Source organism: Mycotypha africana, assembly GCF_025528875.1.
Source record: "Mycotypha africana strain NRRL 2978 chromosome Unknown BDF20scaffold_4, whole genome shotgun sequence".
NCBI lineage: Eukaryota > Fungi > Mucoromycota > Mucoromycetes > Mucorales > Mycotyphaceae > Mycotypha > Mycotypha africana.
This window is the reverse complement of record NW_026515728.1, coordinates 1557963-1582409: the sequence shown is the minus strand read 5'-3', so window position 1 is coordinate 1582409 and position 24447 is coordinate 1557963. Positions and strand designations below refer to the sequence as shown.

Below are 24447 nucleotides of genomic sequence, written 5' to 3'. Positions count from 1 at the left end.
ATATAATCAAGTAATAAGGAAAGAAAAACAACGAAACGATTACTTTTACAACCTTTTTTATTTGTTCAATAGAAATCTTTGTAATACAGCTTATTCCAAAATTAAAGGAGTGTTGCACGATTCAGAATGATTTCATCTTTAACGGTAGGGTGTACAATCCTTCTACAGACTATTAGATAGCTGATCCTAATATAAATCTTCGAGACGAGTCTGCTCAGTAACCAACTCTCTGCATATTTTGTTGACTGAGGCAGGCGAGCGTGCTTGTAGCCATAGAGTTCAAGTAACAGTTACATTCACTTGCCCCATCAAGCCATTTTCTCCCAGATAATTCATAACCAAAATGCTCCTTGTATCTTTATAATACACATGTCGTAAGGCGCTAAACGAGGAAATGATGTAAAACTGGCAATACTATTCACCCTATTACTAACAATATTCATTCAGACGCTGTTCCAAGAAAATCCAAAAATAAAAAATGGTTTACACAACTATAATGTTCCATGTTTCATTGATGTGCGAACAGTGAGTTGGTAGTTGAAATTTTAAGCATTTTGATCTGTTGGATAGACTGGAACGGGTGGAAGAGTGTGAATCGCTGATTGATAACTTGGTGGCTCATCTCCAATGGATTGGTAGTCTGGCAGCGCAGGTACATCACCCTCACGGTATTCTTCTCTGGATGTGACTATCACAGGTAGTTTCAATTCACATTCATATGATCCTTCCTCTTTTAGGAATTGACTGTTTCGATGATGGTGAAAAAAGTTGTAATGATTGTTTATCGACAAATTTTGACCCCTATTTGCTATTTCTTCTTCCAACGACGATGACGAAGAGGATGAAGAAGATGAAGATGCCATTGAGTGTTCATCCGTAGCCCATGATGGCAGTTGCTCTTCTGTTGTACTTAGCTGCTGGCGTTCGTTACAACGTTGAGAACGTGGGCGAAACTTATAATCGGATATTCTAACCATGTCATCTACGGACTGTGTCTGAGTCATCGTAGCAGCTTCTGTTGCTGTGTTGTTTCTGTTCATGTTCAAAGCGTTCAATGTATGCATATCAGATCTACGAGCTCGGTTTCTAGTAGAAATTGCTCCAGATACTGTAGGGGCCACATTCAATGTTAAGGGTACTACTCGAGATGAACTGCTGGTGTTAGGGTGGTATGTTTCCAAAGAGGCAATGGTCTCGTCATCATTTGCATTATTTGGGAAAGATGTAGAATGTAGCGCAAGCTGCGTACTATCGTGAGCATTACGATCATGCTGCTGATGTTTTATCTTTGATGAAAGATGCGTCAGGAAAGAGAGTGGATGATTCAAATGAGGCGAAAATGAATTTTTTCTGTGATTACTGGCGTTAACCATTGGTAATGAATGCCTGCGACCTTTGCCTTTCTCATAGTTCGTTGCTCTCGTGAACATCCCATCACTTTCTGACATCCTCCGCCTTCCTTTTACTGCTCTATTATCGCCGACTATCATTCGTATAGTCAGCATATGCTTAACTGCAATCAGTTTTGATCTGTTATCAGTATGTATTTTAGGGTATAATCGAAAGATAGCATTGTAGTTGTGTGGCTGATATGGATTATAATCTGGATGCTCGGAGGGGAAAAACGTACTGCAACCCAAGGGATAGCTTGTTTCATCATAGCGGTAGCGCTGATTTGTGAGAGAGCTTTTGCCAGTAGTCCTATAGGAGACTATTTCTTTCAATCCGCATGTAATCATACGAACAGAGAATCGTGCTGGGTCCTTCAACGTGACATGAAAGTCTAGTTCAAGCAGACCGCCCTCAGAATACACCATGGAAGGGGCCGTTGCTGAATAGGAGGCAATATGTGCATTCTTGGTGCCAGTGACAGTTTGCATGGTTCTAGCAATAGGACTTAAATCATTCATTAAACATCTGCGTAGCACAATAGGTATCGATAGATGAAGATCTGAGACAAAGGCACTTCTACCAGCTGTCGCTATCAGCTGGTATTCAATACTACCATGGTTGCCCTTGAATGAGTGTGGCAGAGTTGCAGGGATAGCAAATGAGAATGGGAACTTGTAAACGCCTGGCTCGAATAAGGTAGTTCTAATGCTGCTTCCTTCGTCATTTTGAATCGAATATTCATCAAAATGTGTAATTCTTTTCAAGAAAATTCCTCTTCTTTCCGTCCTGTCTGTAGTTGGTACGCCGATTCCATTGGTTGTTTTAAAGTGAACCTGGCAAAGTCCAGCGAAGACTGTTTCCAGCCGCTTTACCCTTGTACGCTGACGTATAGTCATGACTAAAGTACCATTTAATGTGCATCCTTCGGAAACATCATTAGCAAACCCTTTCAGTATGCCGCGAAAGTCGGGTGCAAGATCAAAAGAAAGTGCTACGTCTTCAACTTTATGTATCAACTCTATCATTGATCAACTGGTAAAAATGGTATATGTCTCTAATATACAGCTCAAAAAAATAGAAAAGAAGTAAGACATAGTGAAGTGAAAGAGAAGAGCTTGAATGATACCAGAAAAAAAAAAAAAAGCCATTATGCAATTCTGCATAAAAAGACAGCTCTAAAAAGGAAAGTAGCCCCTTAAATTTTATTCTCATCACTACTGGGGTCAAATTAGCAGGCGTTGGCCGTAAAACCTACCATTGGATTCAACAAAAATGCCATAAAATGCGCAGAAACATCATAGAATTGCACTTCAGGCATTAGCTCTTCTTCCTTCTGACTCCTAACAACATAATTTGACTCGTACAATTTCGTAACAACAACCTTCAATAAAGTCCGCGCACTGAGTTAACGATAAAACAAGGGTACTCTTACAATAAACACAAAGTTTTAGAAAAGAGAAAAAGAGGATGATTCTTTATTCTATTCAGAGAGTTATGTTCCTTTTACATGTTCTATAATATTCAAGTTACCGTTATAACACGACAAAAAGTCACAGAATCATTGATGGCACGAACAGAAACGCCTCACGAAAATAAAAAAGAAGGTAAAAAAGAACAACTTCGCCTCATAGGGGGCTCGAACCCCTGACATTTGGATTAAAAGTCCAACGCTCTACCGACTGAGCTAACAAGGCTGAGCTGCAAATTTGAAAAACCTTTCAATTAAGAGCTAAAATTCCTCACTTATCACGTGGTATTTGCCGGAATTGTCTAAAGCACCGACGTTTGTTGTCCGGATTGGTACGGTTCGATATCTTTTTGTTAATGTTGACCAAAGAAGAATTGTCGTATATGTTCTATATGTTCTATACCCCTTCTTTATGTCATTGATGATTTAATAGTGTGATCTATCGGGGTCTACGTATAATGAACAGATACACTATACTTAACACTGCTTATGGAGCTATTACATGAAGATGTTACGTCATGGCTTGTAATTATTATGAAATCCAAGCTGTTGTTTGTCGTCTTTATAACGGACGTACTTCCAGACGGTTTGACCTTCTATACTGATCAAGGCAACAAATGATAGACAAAAAGAATCTTTAAATGACTTTCATTTACAATGAGATTACATATGTTGAAATGGATAGGCACCATTGCATCTGCTCAAGTCACAATTTACAATATGTCGAATTTTAGAATTATTAAAATTTGAGTTTCTTAACGTTCTTCGTTTATTAATAAGGATGAAGCTGTTGTTTTTATACGTTCAATGAGCGCATTGGCTCCTTCCCTACTGTTTGCCACTTCGTCTAGCAGTGTTCTATTATCATTATTATTTTGATCTGTTAAATCTCTTAGTTCGTCTCTGATGTCATCAATAAATTGCTGATCCACAGCCTTTAACTCTTCTTGTTTCTTTTTCAGTTGGGTAAATAGATCATTTCTTTCCGAGAGTTGAATTGCAAAGAGTGTTTCTGTCTCTTTTTGGATATCCCTCGCTTTCATATTGTCTATACTATGGATGAGTGTATCTAATAAATCTTGCAGCATATTCATTTCTTTATCAAAATCCGCCTGGGATTTGTCTATGGATGACTGAAGTGCTACTTGCTGCTGTCGTTGAGTTTCTTTCAGTGTCTTTATATTACATATTTCTGTTTGGAATGTTTTTTCCTTTTGTTTTAATTCATCCAACTCTTTCCTAGCCGCCAGTGCTTCATCTTTCAATTGCTTTACTTTGTTCTCCATTGATTGTGATGACTTTTTCGTAGATTCTAGTAGCTCTTGCTTTGATTCTAAGGTTTGAAGGACTTTGTTGATATCCACTCGGAGTTGTTTGTTGGATTGGATATAAGTTTCATTTTCTTTTTCTAATTGTTCTTTACTCTCTTTGGTAGTCTGGAGCTAACCCGGATAAGATAATTGTATTGAACATTCTCCGTGAGCTCATATGCCTCCTATTTTACAATTCATCTGTTTTAGGTAGACTATTTATTCTATTTACCTGCTGTTTAGTACTCTCTACTTCTTTCTGAATAGAGTCTAAAGTCTTTTGTAACTCTTCAATAACTTTGGTGGTTCTTGTACTTGATGATGATGCTATTCGTGATGCAGTTGAGACCATGTGTAGATTGCTATTGCTGTATTGTTGTGGTAAAAATGATGCTTGTGACATATACAAAATTAGCAATGTAAGATAGATTATGAAACTATGTGCAAAAAGGCGTTTGATGTCTTTTTAGTTAAACGTGACCTTCTCCACAATACTAAGGAAGGAAAGAAGGTGCACAAAATGGAAGGGAAAAAAAAAATGTAAAGATATGATTTCTACATGAATATGCAGTACCGTCGGACCTGAATCTATATTGTGCGAAGTCGTTCGTTTTTGCATCAGTATAGAAGCTTAGCTTTAATGAAAATAGCATGCACGACACACATGCTCGATTGTGCAGAATGTATGCAGTGAGCGTTTCCGGATGACGTGAAATACATTTTTCTCTGTATCATGCAATTCATTTCTGATGTAACTGTCACAAAAGGGTTTACAGCTTCAATAAGCGAATGAAGCATTGTTTAAAAGGTGCAAACAATCTTATCCATTGTCTGTGATATTTATTGTGCAAGCAAAGTTCAATGTAGTAGCAATATTGCTCGGGCAAAAGCTTTTCCTTCTTATAACACCTTTTTTTCAGGACATTTTTGTACACTTTAGGAAAATTTGGTGCATCTGCTGAGATTGAAGTTTCTTTCACCTACAGTATGGTATAACAGTAGCGGTTCAATCGTCGCTGCTTCAGTTACTGTAAAAAAGCCGGCTTGTTACAGTCAGGATTGACATCACTTCTTTTTCATAAAAGACCCTTTTGATAGCCTTGCGATTAGAAAAAGAAGCCTCCTACGTTCTTGTAGGCCAGGGCCTGTTGACCTTTGTTAGTGAAAAACATTCACTGTGATAGTAGAAAATTACGTTTAAAAAATGACTGATGTAACAAACAAAGAAGGCCAAAGATATTCATGCATTTCAAAGCGTGATCCATAAATATTCTAGCAAACTCAATCAGAGCAGTTCTTTCAATTTCCTTTTTCTCCTTTTTTTTTTTTTTTTTTTTTTTTTTTTTTTCTTTATTCAAATTACCAGGCAGCTCCCATTTATCTCTGAAGCTTGACCTTTTTCTTTCTGTTCAATTTTGATTTTCTATAAGACGTCAAAGATAATCCATCCAGTAATAATTTTCAATTTGCTTAAACCTTTCAGCTGAAAACGTCCTTCTTCCGGCGCTTTTTTCTTCCTTTTGCAGTGAAAATTCGCAAAAAACAAAGGGCATAGAAGAAATCACAGGAAGACAGACTTATTACAGAAAAGAATAGACTCAAAAGGCTTGGGAGAAAAGCTGAAAAGTAGCAGAAAAAAAAAGAAGAAGAAGAAGAAGAAGAGAAAGAACGCTACGAAGCAATAAAAGCATCACTATCTTCTGTCGTCATTTTACCTTCCTCCTCTAGCTCTTCTTTTTTTTTTGTGTGTGTGTGTGTCCTTCCGTCTGTGGTGTGTCTCTTAGTGTGCGCCCCACTTTGCCTCTATTTCCAGCATATCTTGACATAGTCTTTCTTTTGTAGTTTATATACAGCTATACATATACAAGATAGATACCCCTTCCCCCCTTTTTTTTTTTTTGTTAGTTCATCTGCTATTATTGACACCCCATTTACTCATATGGACCATTCCTCTCAAGGAAGAGATGTTATTGTCAGAAACAAATGGTTGGTTATCTCCAAGATAGGCGAAGGCTCTTTCGGCGAGGTTTTCAAAGGTAAAAATTTTCTGCATTGATGTACTAAATTAAGTTGTAAAACCTGGGAAGGCAAACCTAAAAAAGGAGAAAAATTTCCCTGCTCTATTTTATATATTGCAAATGGATGCATCTGCACATTGCAGTCAAAGATATTGATACAAATCGCTTTTATGCACTTAAACGGGAGCCTCTCAATGTCCCTTGTCCACAACTACGTCATGAAAGCTTGATGTACTCTCTATTGAAGGGCGGGCGTAAGTAACAATGAATGAGAAAGGTTACTGTTGTTGAGCTTGTGTATGACTCACACTGGTTCCACCTGGCATACATACCTACCTATCACTAGCTTGTATTCCCAAATGTCACTGGTATGGACAACATGACGATTTTGATTGCATTGTCATTGACTTACTAGGCACCAATTTAAGAGAATTGCAGTTATCGGTCAAGTATATGGCTTTGACTCTCATCACCGACTTTGGATGTCAGTTGGTAAGAAAGCACTTTTTTTTTTTTTTTTTTTTCGCTTAAACTGATGTGAGCGCCTATCAAGTAGCTTTCCTTCTTAGAATATGTACATAGTAAAGGAATTGTGTATCGTGATTTGAAGCCTGAGAATTTCTTATTGCTTAAATCATGTGGTGCACATGATATGGCAAGATTGAACTGGACTTCACTGGCAAGAACATCGAGCATCCTATCATCCTCCCTATACCCTTATCGTACGATCACCACTGGTACGGTTACTAGTCACACTCATCATGGTACTCGTATCTCTCCTGTCCAACTACCTCCCTCACCACCCGATAGCATTACATTATCTTGGGAACAACATGACCCTGTACGAAAGCAACCGCTTCATCTGGACAAAAGAACCAAAAACCCATACAATGACAGTAATGTTTACAAAGGAGAGAAGAAAAATAACAACGACCATCATCGATTTTTTGACTCTAAGGATGCATTATCATCCGATCTTCATGTCATTGACTTTGGACTCGCCACCTGGTGGCGTAATCCCAAAACAGGTCAGCCTTATCCTGAGCGAAAACGACCCATCAAACACAAAACAGGAACAGCTCGGTATGCCTCTTTAAACGTGCATCGTGGTTGTGCTCATGCTAGAAGAGATGATATTGAAAGTTTAGGTTATCTGCTCCTGGATCTGCTGTTGGCGGGTGATTTGCCTTGGTCGGGTGTAACGGCCCGAACATCCAAAGCAGGTTGGGATCGTATTCAAGCAATCAAAGAATCGACCTTCCTGGAAGATTTGCTGCTAGATGGCTCGCCCACGGGTTCTTATAGGCACGGTGGCCATGGCATCATCACGTTCATTGAGTATGCTAGAACGCTTGCTTTTGAGGAACGTCCTGATTATGATTATTTACGTAAATTATTACGTAGCAATTTGTAAATAAAAAACCCCATTCTTCTCATTTTTGTTTCCAGTGAGTAGAGTTCTCTTTTCTTTTCGGAATGGACCGACTCTGCGTTTACCATTTTATACCCATTTTGTCGGCTTATGATAAAGCAGATACTATAATATTTATCAAAAAAATTTTGACAGTTTCGTCGGACTGAAGCTTTTTATTGACCAAACATGAATAAATATGGAATGCAATTTTGTAGAGAAAAAAAAAAAAAGAAAAAAAAAAGGTACGGGTATGATTGATGAAGTTCAGGTTAGAAAAAACCATTTTCTTTTTGATGAAGGGAGGGGGGTAACGTTGATTGTTTTAATAATCCTCTATGACTATGTTCATGAGCTTGCTGCATCTGTGTTTCGCTCTCCAACCATATCACTTTTTGAATATATGTCTTTAATTTCATCCTCGTCCAACTGAACAGTCGAAGCATCACTAAGTTCACCATCATCAATATCCATTCCATCTGTCGGTTCATTTGCTTCTTCTTTATAGGAAGCGCTCTTTGGTATACTATCACTTCTATTCTTTGCTGGAGGGGTCATCTCATTATTATTGTTCGTTATCATCACTGATGTTTGGGTATCTGTAGTCATTGCCACTTCATGTTCACGGCTGTCTATTTCACTCTTAATAATGACTTCCGCTTGTTGTTCAGTTTCCTGAACAGGTAAGGATAATGATGGTACTGTAATGATATCGATCATGGATGTGGAGTCAACTATTTCTATATGCTCCTCTTCCGCTTTAGATATGGCTGTCATCTCTTCGGTTTGTTCCATGCAAAGGCTGTCCTTATCAGTATCTTTATATAAAGGCCCATCTTGCAATTGCTTGTGTTCCTCCTTTTTCAAATCGTTCTGAGGCGATAAAGCCGCACTTCCAATGGAATGAGCCACTTGTGCCGTGTTCATGTAATTGAGCATCCACAATTTCTTTCGCGGCAAATTAGGGATCTTTTCCTTGGGTGAGGGTGTCTCCTGCTGATCCATCAAGGGTCCTGCTTTATCTGTAGCTCTTCTGAACGACTTGTTCGGATGGAAGCCTTTATCGCCCAATTTTCGTTTCAGGCCGTCTTTGGATGACTTTTTCTTCCTTTTTTCCGAATGATTCGCTGATGCTTCTTCATCTGAATCGTCATACACTGAAAGACTAGATAAGGAAGATAAAGAAGACAGATCATCATGATCTTCTTCACCGCTGTTATCTTCAGTGAGTGGAGGAGCTGAGGTGGTGACCGCTGTTTCTTCATCTCCAATATCAATATCTCCTTCGACATCTAAAAATTCATCTTCTGACATATCCTTGATGTCCTCTAATAAAATGATTGAAAAAAAAAAAAAAAAGCAGTATGAGCAAGATATGTATTTTTTTTTCCCCAGCCGTCCTACACTTATCGTTATTTCGAACCCTTACTCTTCACTGTAATGATGTTGGCGTGGGTGGCACTATTGGATAGGTGGACAGGCTTCGGTTTGAGCAAGATAACCGATGACTTTCGTCTGCCATTCTTAAACGCTGCAACGCTCGGCACGCTTGATTTTCTACGCTGAGAGGCAGTCTCTTTGGGCGTGGCAGACTGACGCTTTAAATATTGAATCAAACATTTCCTCTTATTGACGCAGGCACACATGCCAAATTCCTTTTCAAATCTCGTCAACAAAGCTTTTATGGTGGATTTACGTCTCCTCTCTTCCTCCTCATCAATGACCTGATTTCCGCCACTTTCATGCATTGATTTTTCTTTCAAATGGTAGTGCCAATTCATATTCTCTTTCCAAGCAATATGTCCCCTCTGCCAATTCCAGCCTACGGTAATTTCTTCGCCCTTGTCAATCGCACGTCGTGCAAATAAACCCAAATGAATGGTTTTGTCGTCCTTGGCGTAGGGCAAAAACAAATTTCTCAATTCTGCGTTGGGATGACAGGAACGTCGAATATATCTGGCTTTGTTGCCAAACTGCCGTGTGTCAATACATAAATCCAAGGTGGGATAAAACATGATATGACTGAGAGGTGTGCCCAAGATGACATAGTCGTTGATAGGATCAAATTTGAATTCTGACTTTAGCATGATGTCGCCTGTCACTTCCAGCAAATAACGTCGAGCTGGTATGGGTTTAGATGCAAAAAGTCCTTTGCTTGAAACGGGCGTATTGAGGAGGACACCTTTTGTATACAAAGTCATGGCATCCATGGTGACAAAAGGCCCGTGATCAAACAGTAAGGGCCCTGCGCTCGGAGGAGGGTGCATGCCATCTACGGCTGATACGGCTGTTTCCTTTACGTATTCCTTCCATCGTTGGCTTGACGTCCAACGCTCTCTTGCTTCTTTAAAAATAGAGTGTACAAATCGAGAGACCACTCTACTTTTCGAAGGACGTTTCTTTTTCTTTTTTGTTTCACTCATCAGCTGATGAGAGCCTTCTTCCACCACAGCATCCAGTCTATGTAGAGTTTTCTTCGACATGGGTATCCTTTTCGACATTTTAGGACCCTTCTTTTGCTGTTGCTTTCTAGCACAGCAATCACACAAATAGTGATCGGGTATGGTGGCATGCGTAATGCCAACACAATAAGCATGCTGCCAAACATAACAATGTTCACATTGTATAGTAAAACCATCATCCTCAATGGAAGGACAAATGCAACGAATTATCCCCGCATCGATAGGTACAGCATCCGGATTCACTTGATCATGATTCTTCTTTGTCAAAGTGGCCGACATTGAATTAAAAGATCTTTCTCTTCTCCGTCCCAATCTATTGTCTTTTGTTCTTTCTGTTTGTTTACTTCTGTCCGAAAAATTTTGATCAGAAAGATGAGGTTGGATTTTGAATGGAGTTGTTGAATTCAATAATGTTTATAGAAGCAGATCTTGCCCAAGTATGTGAAATAAATGGAAAAAAAAGAGTTGTTTCTTTCCTGGTTGAAGCTATTGTTGCAAGCAAATTTGAAAGTGAGCGGAGTTATTACTCTGTGATGAAGAGTGAAACATGACAGATCAGAAAAGTCATCAACTTGGACAAAACGATAACCATTCATAAGTTTTACAGACAAAGGGGAGTTTGACGGCGATTCGTTCAATAAAGAGCCGTTTTTATCGAGAGTTCTAGTTACTATAAAATTTTATTATGGTCAGGCTGAGTCGGTTCATATTGCAAAAAAGGCATCACAAGACCTTTTTTTTCTTTTTTTTCTTTTTTTAACAATGGGAACAACTTAGCTTATGCAAGGTGTCTAAAAGTGACATAGAAGAAGTTCAATTTTGTACTATGTACCAGCAGTGATTTATTTAAATTTCATCCTTTCACTGTAGCAAGTTTCAGGTACAAAGCAACTTTTTTTTTATATTTCCATTTTTTCATCTTTATTGTTCTTTCTTTTCGTCCTTTCTTTCATCATTGTCAGAAACGAAAAGATCTTTCGCGCCGTCTCCTCTGTTTGGAATCTCATAACAATGGTAGTAACTGAATCTAGCGTCGAAACTATTTCTGTGCTCAACACACCCGATGTGATCCATATTGGCTTTGATCTTCTGGACCATATTGCGCAAGACCTCACCACCTCGATTCAGCAAGTCTTTTCTACGTATGTTATTATTACTGACAACAACATAGGCCCGCTGTATCTTCCAAAGCTCATGCCTGCTCTACAATCACGATTGTCCTTGCAACAAAGACTGCTCACTCGCATCTTACCTGCTGGTGAAACATCCAAATGTCGGGCTGCCAAGGCGTCGATTGAAGACTATCTTCTCCGTTCGGCATGCACACGAGATACCTGTTTGATTGCGCTAGGAGGTGGTGTGATAGGTGACTTGGTCGGCTATGTTGCTTCCACCTTTATGCGTGGCGTTCCTTTTGTTCAGATCCCTACGACGCTGCTGGCCATGGTAGACTCTAGTATTGGCGGTAAAACTGCCATTGATACGACGTATGGAAAGAATTTGGTGGGGACGTTTTGGCAACCTCTGCGTATCTATATCAGTCTGTCCATGTTGCAGACTTTACCTAAGCGTGAACTGGCCAATGGTATGGCTGAAGTGATCAAGGTAAAAAAGAAAGGGGCTTTTTAAAAGTGGAGAAAAAAGGCGGCGCGAGGGGAACATGTGTGCAAAAGGGAACTGAATCTCGTTCATTTTCCATTACTTAGACGGCTGCCATTTCAAGTTTGGATGAGTTTGTAAAGCTCGAAAATGGCAAAGAAAGAATAGAGTCAGCTTTAAAAAACCTTGACAGTGATTCCGCAACAATGAACGAATTGTGTAAGGAGGCTTTGATGGGGGTTTTTTTTTTTTTTGACTGGAGAGAGTTGAAGGTTAATCCAATGCCCGTCCTCCCCTTTTGTTTACTTTTTCTTTGCATACATAGGCGCTGATCGAGAATTTTTGAAAAGCGTCATCGGCGCTTCTGCACGATTCAAAGCAGACGTCGTGACCCGAGATGAAAGAGAGGGAGGGTTGCGCGGCTTGCTGAATTATGGGCACTCTTTCGGGCATGCTTATGAAGCCATCTTGTATCCTGAATGGTTACATGGTGAATGTGTTTCTTTGGGGCTTTTACATGAAACCGAGTTATCTTGTGCGCTCGGTCACTGTTCTCCTGAGGTGATTCCACGGCTCAGAAGCTGTCTTGAGCTCTATGGCTTACCCGTCGACATCACTGCCTCTGCTAAAGAAAAGCTAACGGTCGAAGCGGTGATGGAACGAATGAGGGTCGATAAGAAAAACAAGGGCTCGCAAAAACGCATCGTATTACTGAGCTCTATCGGCCACCCATGGGAGCAGAAAGCCTCTGATGTGCAGGATGCTGACATCGAAAAGGTATTGCATCGGTATATCTCTTCCCAAACGGTGAGTCAACAAAGCGCAGAAGAGAACAACAGCAACAGACCGTTACCAGCAAGCCTGTTTTTTGTGGCAGCAAACACAAGTATTTACAGATGCCTAAAGACGCTCGCAAAGCAACTACAAAGTAGGTATACTTTTGAGGTAGCTGCCCAACAAGAACATATCGAATGCGTCAGTGCCAACAGTCAAGCAGCACCTGTCAAGATCTACTTTACCGAGATAGCCGGCTCGATGCAGTCGCCGTCGGACGAGAGCGCAAGGTGGTATGAATGCGTTGTTTTGGAGAAAGAAGAGGAACCATTCGCAGCCCAAGCTTTGCAGTTAATCAACAGCATTTTGCAACCACGTCATATTCAACCTGCTGCGAAAGGGAAGCAGACTTGCTTCCTCAGCCTTACTTTGTCCGATTATCAAACGACGTTGCCGAACCTACTCAGCCAATGGGTAGAGGGAGCAGATGCGGTGGAGTACAGAGTAGACCAGTTAGCCATGACAGACACTGCTCAAGATACAAACGCTTGGATTGAAGAAGCTGGAAAACAACTTGCCTATTTGCGCCGTATGACATCGCTCCCTATTATTTACACTGTACGGACAACTCCTCAAGCGGGCAAATTTGACCCTGCGCAAATAGACACCTATTTGCATCTTTTGCAATGGGGCCATCGCTGGGGTTGCGAATACGTGGATTTAGAGTTAACAACGCTACCTCACAATCAGTTGGAGCTTGTCATGCAGCTCAACCGCGACGTTTACCACAACACCAAGATAATTGCGTCCTTTCATGATCCCAACGGCGACTATGCCTGGTCTCCTGCTTGTACTTCCATGATGAACTCGATGTTTTCCAAGGCGAAACGACTGTTTCAGGCCTATGACCATGCTGGCGTTATTAAACTGGTGGGCATGGCAACCTCCTTTTGGAGCAACGTCGATCTAGAACAGTTTAGAAAAATGGTAGATCCTAAAGCCGATCAAGAAGTCATTCTCATTAATATGGGCCCCTTGGGCAAGTTTTCGAGAGTGGCCAATGCATTTTTGAGTCCTGCAACTCATCCAGCTTTGCCCTCCGTGGCAGCTGCAGGACAGTTATCCATCTTTGACATGGATTGTATTCGCAATGAATTGAATATGAACAACTAGGTCTTGCAAGTGACACACCCTCTTGTTAAAAAATTGTACGATTCAATAAAGTGACCCAAGAAAAAGAAACACTTGTCAACACTCAAACTCTTTGTTGGTTGTGTGTGTGTGTGTGCGTGTTGAAAGGGATATACTTTATTCTATTTTTTTTAGGCATTAAGAGATATAGTTTTATACTTTTTTTTTTTTAAAAAAGTTTTTTAAACATATTTTGAGTCCAAAATAAAACATGATTGAGAGGTTTGTAATGGTAAATAAGGGATAGTAGGGAATAAGTGAAAGAGTTGAGGTATATGACATAATCACTGGTAATAAGAAGAAAATCTGAAGAATCAAAAAGATGACGAGCTGAACTTTAAGCAGTTGTGGTAGGAATGTCCACGCCCACTTCCAAGGCACGTTGCTTGAGATAGGTGTACATCTTGTATTGAAGAGCCAATAAAGGAGAATCTTTTGAGGCGTCTACAAGGTACGATTGAACATCCACGATCAATTTCAGCAAACTGTCGTCCATAAGGTGGTCTATTGTCGGCTTTTGAGATGATTCGACATCTTCTGTTTCATCCATCTCTTCATAACTATCGTCGTAGCCATAGTTATAGCCATAGTTATAGCCATAGTCGTCATTGTCGGCCTCTTGGACTGCCTCTTCCATTTCTTGATCGTAATGTGTGAAATAGCTCAATTCATTTTCATAGTCTTCGATGGTAAAGTTGGATGCAGTGTGAGGCGGATAGTCGGGTTGGTAATGATAAGCAGCGGCGGCATATTGCGGTTCTACTTGTTGTTCTTGCTGTTGCTGGTAATTTTCTTCATAGTAATAATAGCCTTCGTTATCAAATAAGATAGTTTCGTTATTGTTATAATTCATTTAAATCAGTTGACAGTAGGGTCTCTTTTCCAATACGTTCGAAAATGAAAGGAAGGAAAGGGAATAGTAAGCTAGAAAAGATAACTTGCTTTTTCTTAAATAGTTCTCGTATTTAAAAAATAGCAAAAAAAGCAAATCAAAACAGTTATTTGTTGTCTATTTTTCTTTGTCCAAAAAAAGAGACCCCAAATCAAAAGATTGTTTCTATCAAAAAATGAGTGGAAAGGTGGCTATTTCAGCAAGAAAGAAACAAGGCAAAAAGATCAAAAACAAGCTTTTGGAAGAAAAGGTTTTCTGTCTTAACAGAAGAAGAAAAGGAATAACGAACCAAAAGAAAAATAGGGGCATATCCTTTTTATAATCGCTTGCAAAAGAGAGAGAGAGAGAGTGAGAGCCTTTCCCAGGGCGGGGTTTCATATCTTCATTGTACTGTTGTGTGCCTTTTTACAAATATTGGTGAACATCACGTGCGGAGATACTTTTCATCGTTACTGCTTCTGCTATGAATAATCTACTTATTAGCATAAAGATATACAAGTAACAGGATGGCTCACTGGTTGCATAATTTCTAATTTTTACTTACCAGTTTAACAGCCACCTCAAGCCAAATCAGTTGAGATACTTGCTGTCAATTTCAACCAAGGGCTTCTCTATGTTGGGAACGGGGCAGGCATTTGCAAAATAATTCCATAGAAACCAAAGAATCGGTTGTATTGCGAATTCTTATGATTTGCAGAAAAAGATGGCATTCTTTGCAAAAAAGTAAACTCAAAAAATACGTATTTGAATTGCACCAGGATGATCGAAAATGGGGTTCAGATAATTCATATATCTTGATGTCTTTCAATAGCAGGCTCTTTGTGGAGGGGATCGTTCCAGAGCGCCCATCTTCCAAGTGCTTCCTTCGTAAAAGGACAGGTTAACTCTCTAACTGTGCTGCATTCCTCAGAAGGATTACTCTCTGAATGTAAAATATACACTGTACATCTCTTTTCGTATCATCAACTTATTTCACTATTGCTTTTTCAAATGTCTAATGTAGCAGAAATGCTTACAATAAAGCAGCAAGACTTCTTTAGCAAAATAACCATATGACTTCGAAACGTGAAGACATCGTATGAAGGGGGTTTTCGAAAGTCCCTTAGATAAGCTATCTTGAAGCCATTCATACCCTCTGAATAGCCAAGAACAGCAGGCGGGTTTCCTTTTTTCTTTTCCGCCAATACTGTCTTTACAAGTAGTTTGTGTTTCAAAACGAAAGAGAAAGCTGTACAATACATGCTTTTATTTCATTAACCGCAGAGATATTACTAAAGAAACAATGCTACTTTAATTTAAGTACACAAAGATTACGCTATTTGTTTACAATGGCAAAAAAAAAAGTTCATTCTTGCATAGAAAACTCGAGCCATGTATTGCTTTTCATTAAGCCAGTGACTTTAAGCACCCCAGCCTTCTTTTTGAACGAGATATCTAATGATTTCTAAAGAGCCAATAGCACAAGAGAACGTAGAGACGTTTTTTATTCCATTTTGCCAGGCATGCCAGGCAGCACGGTCGTGAGGATGATCGTAGGACTGGCTTATAAATCTGATAACTCTCTCCCCATTCAATGGATTGGAGAAATACAACATTTCCCATTTTCCGTGAACAAATATGTTTCGGATAAATGTCGAAAGGAAATTTGCCGTGGATGGTAGGTAGGAGGCTGGGTTCCTCCATTTAGATTGGCAGCTCTTCAGTATCGGAACGGTCAATCGACATAAAAAGTGCCGTCCGACGTCGAGTTGCTGCTTTATTGCTTTGTAAAATTTTTGCTTGCTAAAACAGACATCTTTTATCTGTTTTTGCAGGTATCAGTTGACGTATTTTAGCGTCCTAAGCTGAACGCCAGCGAGAGAGAGAAAAAGAAAGATATAAATTACTATTTTAAGATTTGACAGATCTGAATTATCTAATAGACGTCACTTTCCCATTTTCGAAAAGAACAAAAAGAATTTAAGGATGTGGGAGTTGAACAGTACTGTTTGTGGAAAGGCGTGCAAAAAGGGAAAATCTGTTTTGTGTGCGAAATGCCCAGAAAAAAGAAAAAAAATTAACAAAAAAGTTAAAAGCGAAATCACCCGAAAATAATACGAAATGCATATCAAACCTTCTTTTTCTTATCTTTGTGACACGCATTTATCCGCTTTTTTGTTGGCAATGAGGATCTCTCTCAGGGTCTGCTGAAATAAGGACGTGTTTTGTGGGATGTTTGTATCGGATGCTTTTTATCCATTTCTGCTCTACCCGATCCAGTATATTCTAATTTGCTGCTTTAAAAAACTAATATAAAATAAGTTAACCCGGCTATTTCCCATTCAACCTGGTTTTTGGTTGTTTTTTTGTTCTTCTTATAAATCTAGCCAACTGCTTGCCTTTTTTACAATCAGGAATTGCACTATTATAAGCGCGTTGTTTATCCCTTTATATAATAAAAGACGACCTATTTAATCGAAATACGAAAGTACATGGCAATCAAGACATCCACCGTGTTGAATTCAAATCAAACACAGAACTCATCCTCCACCACGAATGACTTGATATTAGACTATTTATTCCATCAGTCAATTCAGTCCAGACTTCAAAATGCATTTGCTTTTGAAGAAGAGGAAGAGGACCAAGTAAAAGACGAGGAACAAGAATGCAGCTACAGCAAGAGCAGTAATAGAACACGCAATAGTAGCAGAAGCAGCAATAGTAGTCGTCGTCTAAACGTACAGAACAACAAGAAGAATGTGATTGAATCAGTCATTGAAGGTATTCTTCTACCGTCGTCTTTTTTCTTTACAACTCGATCATGGCTCACACAACCTTCTCTCTTACAGGCATACTTTCTTCATCAAACCAAAACAGCTATACAGATAAGAGATTCGAGCAAAGACTGAATTTATGTCAATTGACTAATTTAGCAGTCGGACGTAATCATCATGTGACCTTTTCAGCTCCTGTTGCCTCTCGTCGCTGTTACAATACGAATAACCATACTGTCCAGCAAGAAGATGAGCATGAAAAAAGCAGCAGCAGCAGCAGCAGCAACAGCCGCTCTAGCAGAGAGGAAATTCTATTCTCGAAATCATTTCAACCGAGTTATTGTCGCCGCCATCGCCGCCCAAATTGCAGGCATTCGATCTGTGTTCAACTTCAGAATCAAACAAACAGAACTTCTGTACCTGGATTAGCAGAAGCTATCCCTGCTTTTCTAAAAACCAGTGCCAATAAATTAAGATCCGTTTTGGAAAATAGCAGCACAAATGTCCAGCAGCTCCAACAACAAGATCCTACCAATAATAAGAGTAAAATAGTCAAACCCCTAACTGTTGCTGGTCAACAGGTGATGGGTGGTGGAATGCCCCCTCGTTGGTATGACTTATTCTTGGATCTGTTGACACAAGCTGCAATACAAAAATATATGTGCGATGGTTGCACTGGACTGGAAGCCATTCATGAGATTTTCTCTTATGGATACGTTGAAGATGAAGACGAAGAAGATGATTGTGACGACGAGGATGATGATGATGATGATGATGAGGAGGAGGATGAAGACGAAGAAGAAGAAGAAGAAGAAGAAGAAGAGAACGATATCTGGAATGTCAAGGCGGCAGACCATCACTTGTTATTCCCTAAAACCAGAACAATGTATCTTTTCAAGCTTCAAGTGCATAAACGGGAAAAAGAGGTACAGTAACTATGATAGGCATGTATGATCTATTTCCCTATACATATTAAATTTGCTCTTCATTGTCAATGCAGTTTACCCATATCAAAGAAGGATACACATTAGAACAACATTTTCAAGAATTAGAAAAACTTTATCCATTCATCTATTTTGAGCGAAATATGTGCGACTTTATTCAGATGCTTTTAGAAGATATGGATACACCTGCTTTAGATAAGGTATAATTTTCTTCAGATATTTTTTCTTTTTCCGTAACCCATACTCCATACTCACGTGGTTTTCCCTTATCTCTCATTAGTGTGACGTGCCTGATGTTGCAAGCCCCATCAGATCACCCGAAGATTTACCCGAGCCACATTTCACGACACATATTCCTCCTTTGTACAAGTATCCCGAGGATGGTGCGCTTCTCATGCCGGAAATTCCTGACGTTTTTACTGAGGAGAATGATAGTGTTAGTACTACAACAACCAGTATCAGCTCCACAGCCATTATACCACCCTCCACCTCCTCCATCGATACTATGAATTACTCGAATGACAGAAAACGCTCCCCTTACATAGCGCAACTATCTTTATTTGAAGATCAACATTACCAAAAGCATCCAAGACTACAATAAGATGACTCTTGTCCTTTTTCGTCGGAAGGGTCATCATCACCTTTGTCAACAAAAACACTTTCTTCTCTCTTTAGCTTCTTGGAGCTCACCCAACCCTTTTCTTCATGCATTTAGATACCTCCGTTTTTATATCATTACATTGTAACATTCGACCCACAGTTCGCACAAGCATTTAACAAAATACCTTTTTTTTTTTTTTTTTTTTTTTGTTTTCCCCATCCCAACATCTACTTATTTAAAATTGTACACACCTCTTTTTCCTTTCATCACAATGTGATTTTAATAAAACTTTCCTTCATTCTCTATATCCTGTTCAAAAGTACGCCTATTTTGGCAAGTTTCATACCAAAGGGGTTTAAAACGATGGAAATGATCAGGGTCTTTCGCTGGTTATGTAATAACGGTGAGTCTCTGATGATTTGACAAACTACGTTTTCTTTTCGACAGCCATAGATGGATATGTACGCAAAGAAGGACATGCCCCATTCTAAAATGCCATTACTACACGACCATCAATTTTGTTCAGCTATATCTAAAACCATATCTAAACTGTGTTTCTTTTCCATGCACTAGCAATGTACAAGTGCTTGTGTAAAATACTAGATGCCACGTAAAGACTAACAAAACCTTTTTTATTTTCTACGTCTATCAAATTGGAGGCAAGGATGGTTTTATTTGCCAAGTTGAAATATCTGTCTGATGGGACTTATTCAACAGAGTGGCTTCCATTGCTCTATTGTAAGAATAGAATTTGCTGCTTCTTCTCGGGCAATTGAAACGAATGTTACAGGAAATAATAAATATCACAATGTAAAAACACTCTGATATGTAAGGCATCAATAGCACTGCTGTTTTCTGATCAAACACACATAATAGTCGCTTTTTGAAAAAGAAGTTACTGATCTCCGGCTAACAATGCCATATCGCCCCCGAAGTATCCTAAGCAGCATTTTACTGCTCTCTTGATGAATTTGCGGAGAACTTTCCGAATTTCGAAAGCTGGGGCAAAACTAAAACACAAAAAAAAAAAAAAAAAAAAAAAAAAAAAAGAAAACTTTTCATTCCTTCTTTTCTTGAATAAACCTCTTTTGTCGACGCAAATTCAACCCATTTTTAAATTTTCCTTCAACGTTAGAATACTATGAAATTTGGATATACATTAAGGACATCGTTAAATCCAGAATGGACGCAATATTACTTGGGTAAATTTCTCTTATCTTTGCATGAATTTTATCCTACGTTTCAATTGATGGTGCGCGATCAACCTGTTCTGATCTATTTTCTCATCTTTACCATCCAACCCACCCATCTCCCTTGTTTCAAGACTATGATGGTTTGAAAGCTATTTTGAAAAAAAAGTTGCCACAAGCTGAGTGGCAGGAGGAGGATGAATCTAAATTTGTTGAAAAGCTCGAAAAGGAGCTGGCCAAAGTGTACAACTTTCAAATCGTCAAGTTGAAAGAGATAACAAAACATATTGAAGAAGAAAGTAAAGAAGTGGATGCATTGTGTACGAAAGAGAACCCAGGCGAGGACGAGTTTACGACGAGTGAAATCGAACTGAGCCAAATCATCGCAGACGTTCATGATTTGGCCAAGTTCACTCGCTTGAATTATACAGGTTTTTTAAAGATCACCAAAAAGCATGATGTAAGTGCAGGGCCCAAGGCATCGCTTGGGCCGAATGTTAGAGATAAGCAAAGATAATGCTGATTAATTGACGGAACCCCGTTTTGTTACGATCATTTGTTTACCCTTGCCCTTCTTTATTTAGAAAGTGACGAGTTGGCCTATCAAACCAATGTTCAATGCGCGATTGAATGCTAAGCCTTTCTACAAAGAAAATTATGAAGCGCTCATCATTCGTATATCCACACTCTACGACAGAGTTCGAACAAGAGGCAAAGAGCGTGGCGGTGATTCGGGCGCTGGCGGCAAACAGTCGGCTTTTGTCAGAAATACAACAAAATATTGGTAAGGCGATGAACACACACTGAACTTAAGAAAAATTTCCCCTTCCGCTTTGGTTGAATGTCCCCTTTTTTTTTCAATCTTCGTCTATAGGGTACATCCTGATAACATTACTGAATTGAAATTAATCATCTTGAAGCATCTGCCAGTCCTTGTCTTTAACCCCAACAAAGAATTCGAGCAGCAAGACTCTGCCATTACCAGCGTCTACTTTGACAACGACGATTTTGACTTGTATAAAGGCCGGTTAGAAAAATCAGAAGGCGCACAGGCCATTCGTATGCGGTGGTACGGCGGTATGGATACCAATACCATCTTTGTCGAGCGCAAAACGCATCATGAAGATTGGACCGGTGAAAAATCCGTCAAAGCGAGATTTCCGATCAAAGAGAAATACTTAAATGCCTTTTTAAAGGGCGAGATCACCACAACAGAACTGTTTGCCAAAACAAGAGAACAAGGCACAAAGACAGAAAAGGAGATTGAGGAAATGGAACAGCTAGCACAGGAAGTTCAGTACGCTGTCCTCACCCGCAAGTTCCATCCAATGATGCGTACGTTTTATAACCGTACGGCGTTTCAATTGCCGGGTGATGCGCGTGTGCGTATCAGTTTAGACACTGAGTTGACAATGGTTCGTGAGGATAATGATGAAACTACCGTTCGATCGGGAAACAACTGGCGTCGCATGGATATTGGCGTCGATTACCCTTTTAAGCAGCTGCCAGAAGGCGATGTGTGTCGTTTTCCCTATGCCGTTTTAGAAGTGAAGCTCCAAACGCAATTTGGCCAAGAACCTCCTAAATGGATTGTAGAATTAGTCAACTCGCATCTCGTGGAATCCGTGCCAAAATTTTCCAAATTTATTCATGGCTGTGCTAGCTTATTAGAGGATAAAATCAATGTCTTGCCCTTCTGGTTGCCTCAGATGGACATTGATATTCGCAAGCCCAATGTCGATCGCTCGTTTGGTGTCAAACGGCCTGACGCTCTTCATAGCAGCTCTACTTCTTTCGACTCGGATGGTTTGTACAGTGACGGGTCCAAACTAACCACAACCGATAGCGTCAGGATAGCTTTGGGTGATGCTGACAAAGACAATGAAACGACGCCGTTATTACGAAAACGCTCGACCGGTAATACAACAGCTACAACAGCAGGACAAGAATTGTTAACCGATGAGGAAGCGAGCTATGCTTCCATAGCTGCTTCGACCCCACCTGCATCCACACCATCAAAGAAAAAATTATCACCAGCGGGTTTACAGTCTATTTTCAAAAAATCAAAAGCTTTGTTTAGAGGCAAAGATAATACAGCAAGCCTACAAGAGCAAGTTGATCCACAACAGCAGCAGGAGGGCGGTATGAGCCGTCCTCGTGCTGTCGTACCTGTCGCTGCACCACCTGCCAAGACCTATTTTGCAAATGAGCGTACCTTCTTGTCATGGATACGTTTTACTTTGTTACTAGGTGCTTTAGCTATCGGCTTGTTGAACTTTTCTGATCGTATTGGACGTATCTCTGCCATCATCTTTACTGTTGTGGCTATGATCGTCATGGTCTATGCTCTCTATATTTTCCATACTCGCGCAAGTAGTATCACCATCAAAGAAGGCGGTGATTACTCTGACAAGTATGGCCCGGCGATGCTGACTCTATTCATGGTGGTGGCTATCATCATAAACTTTTCACGTAAGTGCTTTGCAATAAATGTCTGCCTACAAGTATTGACAGTTATTTTTTTTTTTTATTTCTTTCTAATAATAGTTCGTATATCCACCGAAGGCTTGTCCTAAATCCAGTTCTTTCCTTTACTAACTCCTTTATTTTATTCTTTATCCCCCTTTTTTGTTCCTTTTAGCTGACGTACAATTTTACACCACCATTTTTCATCTAATTTTGACCCAACTATGTATATAAACATGTAACATCACGTCGAATTTCTTTATCTTTTTTTTAACCAAATATCTTTACAATTCCCGCTAATACCAAACTTGAAAATAATACACTTTGCTACATAAAATATCCTGAAAACTATCGTCGATAAAACCGCGTCTTTCACTGCACAAACTTTCCAGTACTGTGAAGTCGGTGGTTACTAATACTTTTGCTCACCAACATAGTTGCTTTACCATCGGAATAAAATTATCATGGTATTGACCTATTTACATAAGCAGTTTCATCATTTTTTGATAACTATACAGTACTAAGTTATCATTACTATTGTTCCTTTCTTTGTCATCAATCAAATACAGTGCTTGGGAAAAACCTTATCCTGAAAGTACATGCATTCATCGTTATAATGCGTTTTGAAGCTTTCTTTGGAAATTTTTACACGTTTATTAAGAAGCATGTATATAAAAATGTATGACAACGCACTTTCTAATAACTCTAACTTTTGATAAACACTGTCATATCACCATCTTTTAAGACTATTAACTGGGTTTTTTGAGCGGATTGTCGATATCCAATGCTATTCAAGTTGAGAGTCCAAATAATACAGGACTTTTTATCTCAAACTAAGAAAAAATAGTTACTGCTCATTGCTTCTGTCAGTCTGTATATCATTTTTGAGATAGATAAAGTAAAAAAAGAAAAAAAAAACAACAACAAGTTAACAGGGTTGGCCTCCTGCTTATTATGTAAGCTTTCGAACAATGTATTCATTTATAAAGAAGTAAGAGCAGATAAACAGAATACAGCTCAAAGCAATTAGAGCCCCACTTCTTTACGCTTCGATCATAAACAAAGTTTTTATAAGTGTATAAGATACAGGAATTAGTCTAACATAGATCTACAGTCTACGGACATCTTCAGTGGCATCTTTAAGCAGGGAAATTTCAATCAGAGTATAAAAGAAAATGCTTGCTTTTTTACATAATTCTTGTTTTCATAAAAAGATATCAATTTTGCAAAATATACCGTTTTCTTCCTTGAAGCTTTTCTTGCCTAGATAAAAGCAAACCAACTCACAATGCAACTCAAACTTGCTGACTCTCGCTTCTACTGCTTGCTTGTTCGCTTTCCTGTCTGCCTCACCAGTTGTCAACTCTGACAGTCTCGACACTTCTGCTTTGAACGGTGTTGAAGCCGTCGGTCTTAATGATATTCACCTTACCCGTTGCAAAAGGTCTGGTTCTCTTGGTTTTCCTGGTTTACCTAGTTGGCCTTTTTCGTCTTCCTTGGCCTCTTCCCTTCTTCTCCTGATGATTCTACTCCTCCTGCCGCTTCTCTCTGCTCCTCCTTCCGCTCCAGACTGTAGCAATATCGATCAAGACGTTCTCAAAGAAGTGAGTGATAAGAAACTGCAAGGATCTGATGAAGAGTTTGGACTCAAAGAAAAAGAAACTCAGTGATGCAGATGCCCAAAAGGCTTTTAATGATGCAATCCAACAGTTACAATAAGTTATTTGTTGACGGAATAATCTCAATCTATATAACATCAGACTCATATAGTAGTCTAGATTATATTAACGCTGAAGCTATCATCTTCTAGTTCAGTTCATTAATTTAAAGCTATCCATTTCCATTTCCTGGCTATTTCTTTTGTTTTGTTTAAAGAAATTGTCTTGAGAAGCATTCTACTGTTTATATTTTCCAATTTTTTTAAAATGTTAGGTACGGGTTATCGATATTGAGAGGTGAGTTAACCAAACTGTATA

At 39.3% G+C, this 24447-nt stretch overlaps 8 protein-coding genes and 1 non-coding gene across 9 annotated transcripts; 4 read left to right on the top strand and 5 right to left on the bottom strand.

The window, feature by feature from the left end:
* Positions 1-48: 48 nt before the first annotated feature.
* Positions 49-2535, bottom strand: BDF20DRAFT_865549 (uncharacterized protein). Its single transcript, XM_053080800.1, has 2 exons — positions 219-2535; positions 49-144 (listed from the first exon to the last, which is right to left on the bottom strand). The coding sequence occupies exon 1, from the start codon at positions 2415-2417 to the stop codon at positions 546-548; it is 1872 nt and encodes a 623-aa protein (XP_052937425.1). The 5' UTR covers positions 2418-2535; the 3' UTR covers positions 49-144; positions 219-545.
* Positions 2536-3013: 478 nt separating this feature from the next.
* BDF20DRAFT_t67 lies at positions 3014-3086 on the bottom strand. Its single transcript has one exon. It is a non-coding gene; the product is annotated as a tRNA-Lys (tRNA).
* A 484-nt stretch (positions 3087-3570) lies between these two features.
* BDF20DRAFT_865547 (uncharacterized protein) lies at positions 3571-4363 on the bottom strand. Its single transcript, XM_053080799.1, has one exon. The coding sequence runs from the start codon at positions 4144-4146 to the stop codon at positions 3616-3618; it is 531 nt and encodes a 176-aa protein (XP_052937424.1). The 5' UTR covers positions 4147-4363; the 3' UTR covers positions 3571-3615.
* A 1746-nt stretch (positions 4364-6109) lies between these two features.
* Positions 6110-7602, top strand: BDF20DRAFT_912396 (kinase-like domain-containing protein; the record flags this gene model as incomplete). The annotated part of the gene is made up of 4 exons (XM_053083948.1): positions 6110-6206; positions 6332-6442; positions 6535-6680; positions 6745-7602. 4 exons carry the CDS (start codon positions 6110-6112, stop codon positions 7600-7602), a joined length of 1212 nt encoding a protein of 403 aa, XP_052937423.1.
* Positions 7603-7844: 242 nt separating this feature from the next.
* BDF20DRAFT_456131 (uncharacterized protein) lies at positions 7845-10742 on the bottom strand. The gene is made up of 2 exons (XM_053075490.1): positions 9029-10742; positions 7845-8927 (listed from the first exon to the last, which is right to left on the bottom strand). The coding sequence occupies exons 1-2, from the start codon at positions 10338-10340 to the stop codon at positions 7948-7950; spliced, it is 2292 nt and encodes a 763-aa protein (XP_052937422.1). The 5' UTR covers positions 10341-10742; the 3' UTR covers positions 7845-7947.
* A 330-nt stretch (positions 10743-11072) lies between these two features.
* On the top strand, positions 11073-13607 carry BDF20DRAFT_905786 (3-dehydroquinate synthase-domain-containing protein; the record flags this gene model as incomplete). Its single annotated transcript, XM_053083206.1, has 4 exons — positions 11073-11203; positions 11294-11666; positions 11768-11879; positions 11986-13607. 4 exons carry the CDS (start codon positions 11073-11075, stop codon positions 13605-13607), a joined length of 2238 nt encoding a protein of 745 aa, XP_052937421.1.
* Positions 13608-13992: 385 nt separating this feature from the next.
* BDF20DRAFT_798166 (uncharacterized protein) lies at positions 13993-14310 on the bottom strand (the record flags this gene model as incomplete). Its single annotated transcript, XM_053076309.1, has 2 exons — positions 13993-14129; positions 14187-14310. Coding segments are annotated over 2 exons (261 nt in total), but the record flags the coding sequence as incomplete, so codon positions are not given.
* Positions 14311-17468: 3158 nt separating this feature from the next.
* Positions 17469-19001, top strand: BDF20DRAFT_865517 (uncharacterized protein). The gene is made up of 3 exons (XM_053080798.1): positions 17469-18196; positions 18271-18414; positions 18495-19001. Exons 1-3 carry the CDS (start codon positions 17855-17857, stop codon positions 18813-18815), a joined length of 807 nt encoding a protein of 268 aa, XP_052937419.1. The 5' UTR covers positions 17469-17854; the 3' UTR covers positions 18816-19001.
* An 854-nt stretch (positions 19002-19855) lies between these two features.
* BDF20DRAFT_865509 (vacuolar membrane protein) lies at positions 19856-22953 on the top strand. The gene is made up of 5 exons (XM_053080797.1): positions 19856-20017; positions 20140-20465; positions 20590-20789; positions 20880-22477; positions 22553-22953. The coding sequence occupies exons 1-5, from the start codon at positions 19957-19959 to the stop codon at positions 22579-22581; spliced, it is 2214 nt and encodes a 737-aa protein (XP_052937418.1). The 5' UTR covers positions 19856-19956; the 3' UTR covers positions 22582-22953.
* Positions 22954-24447: the final 1494 nt, after the last annotated feature.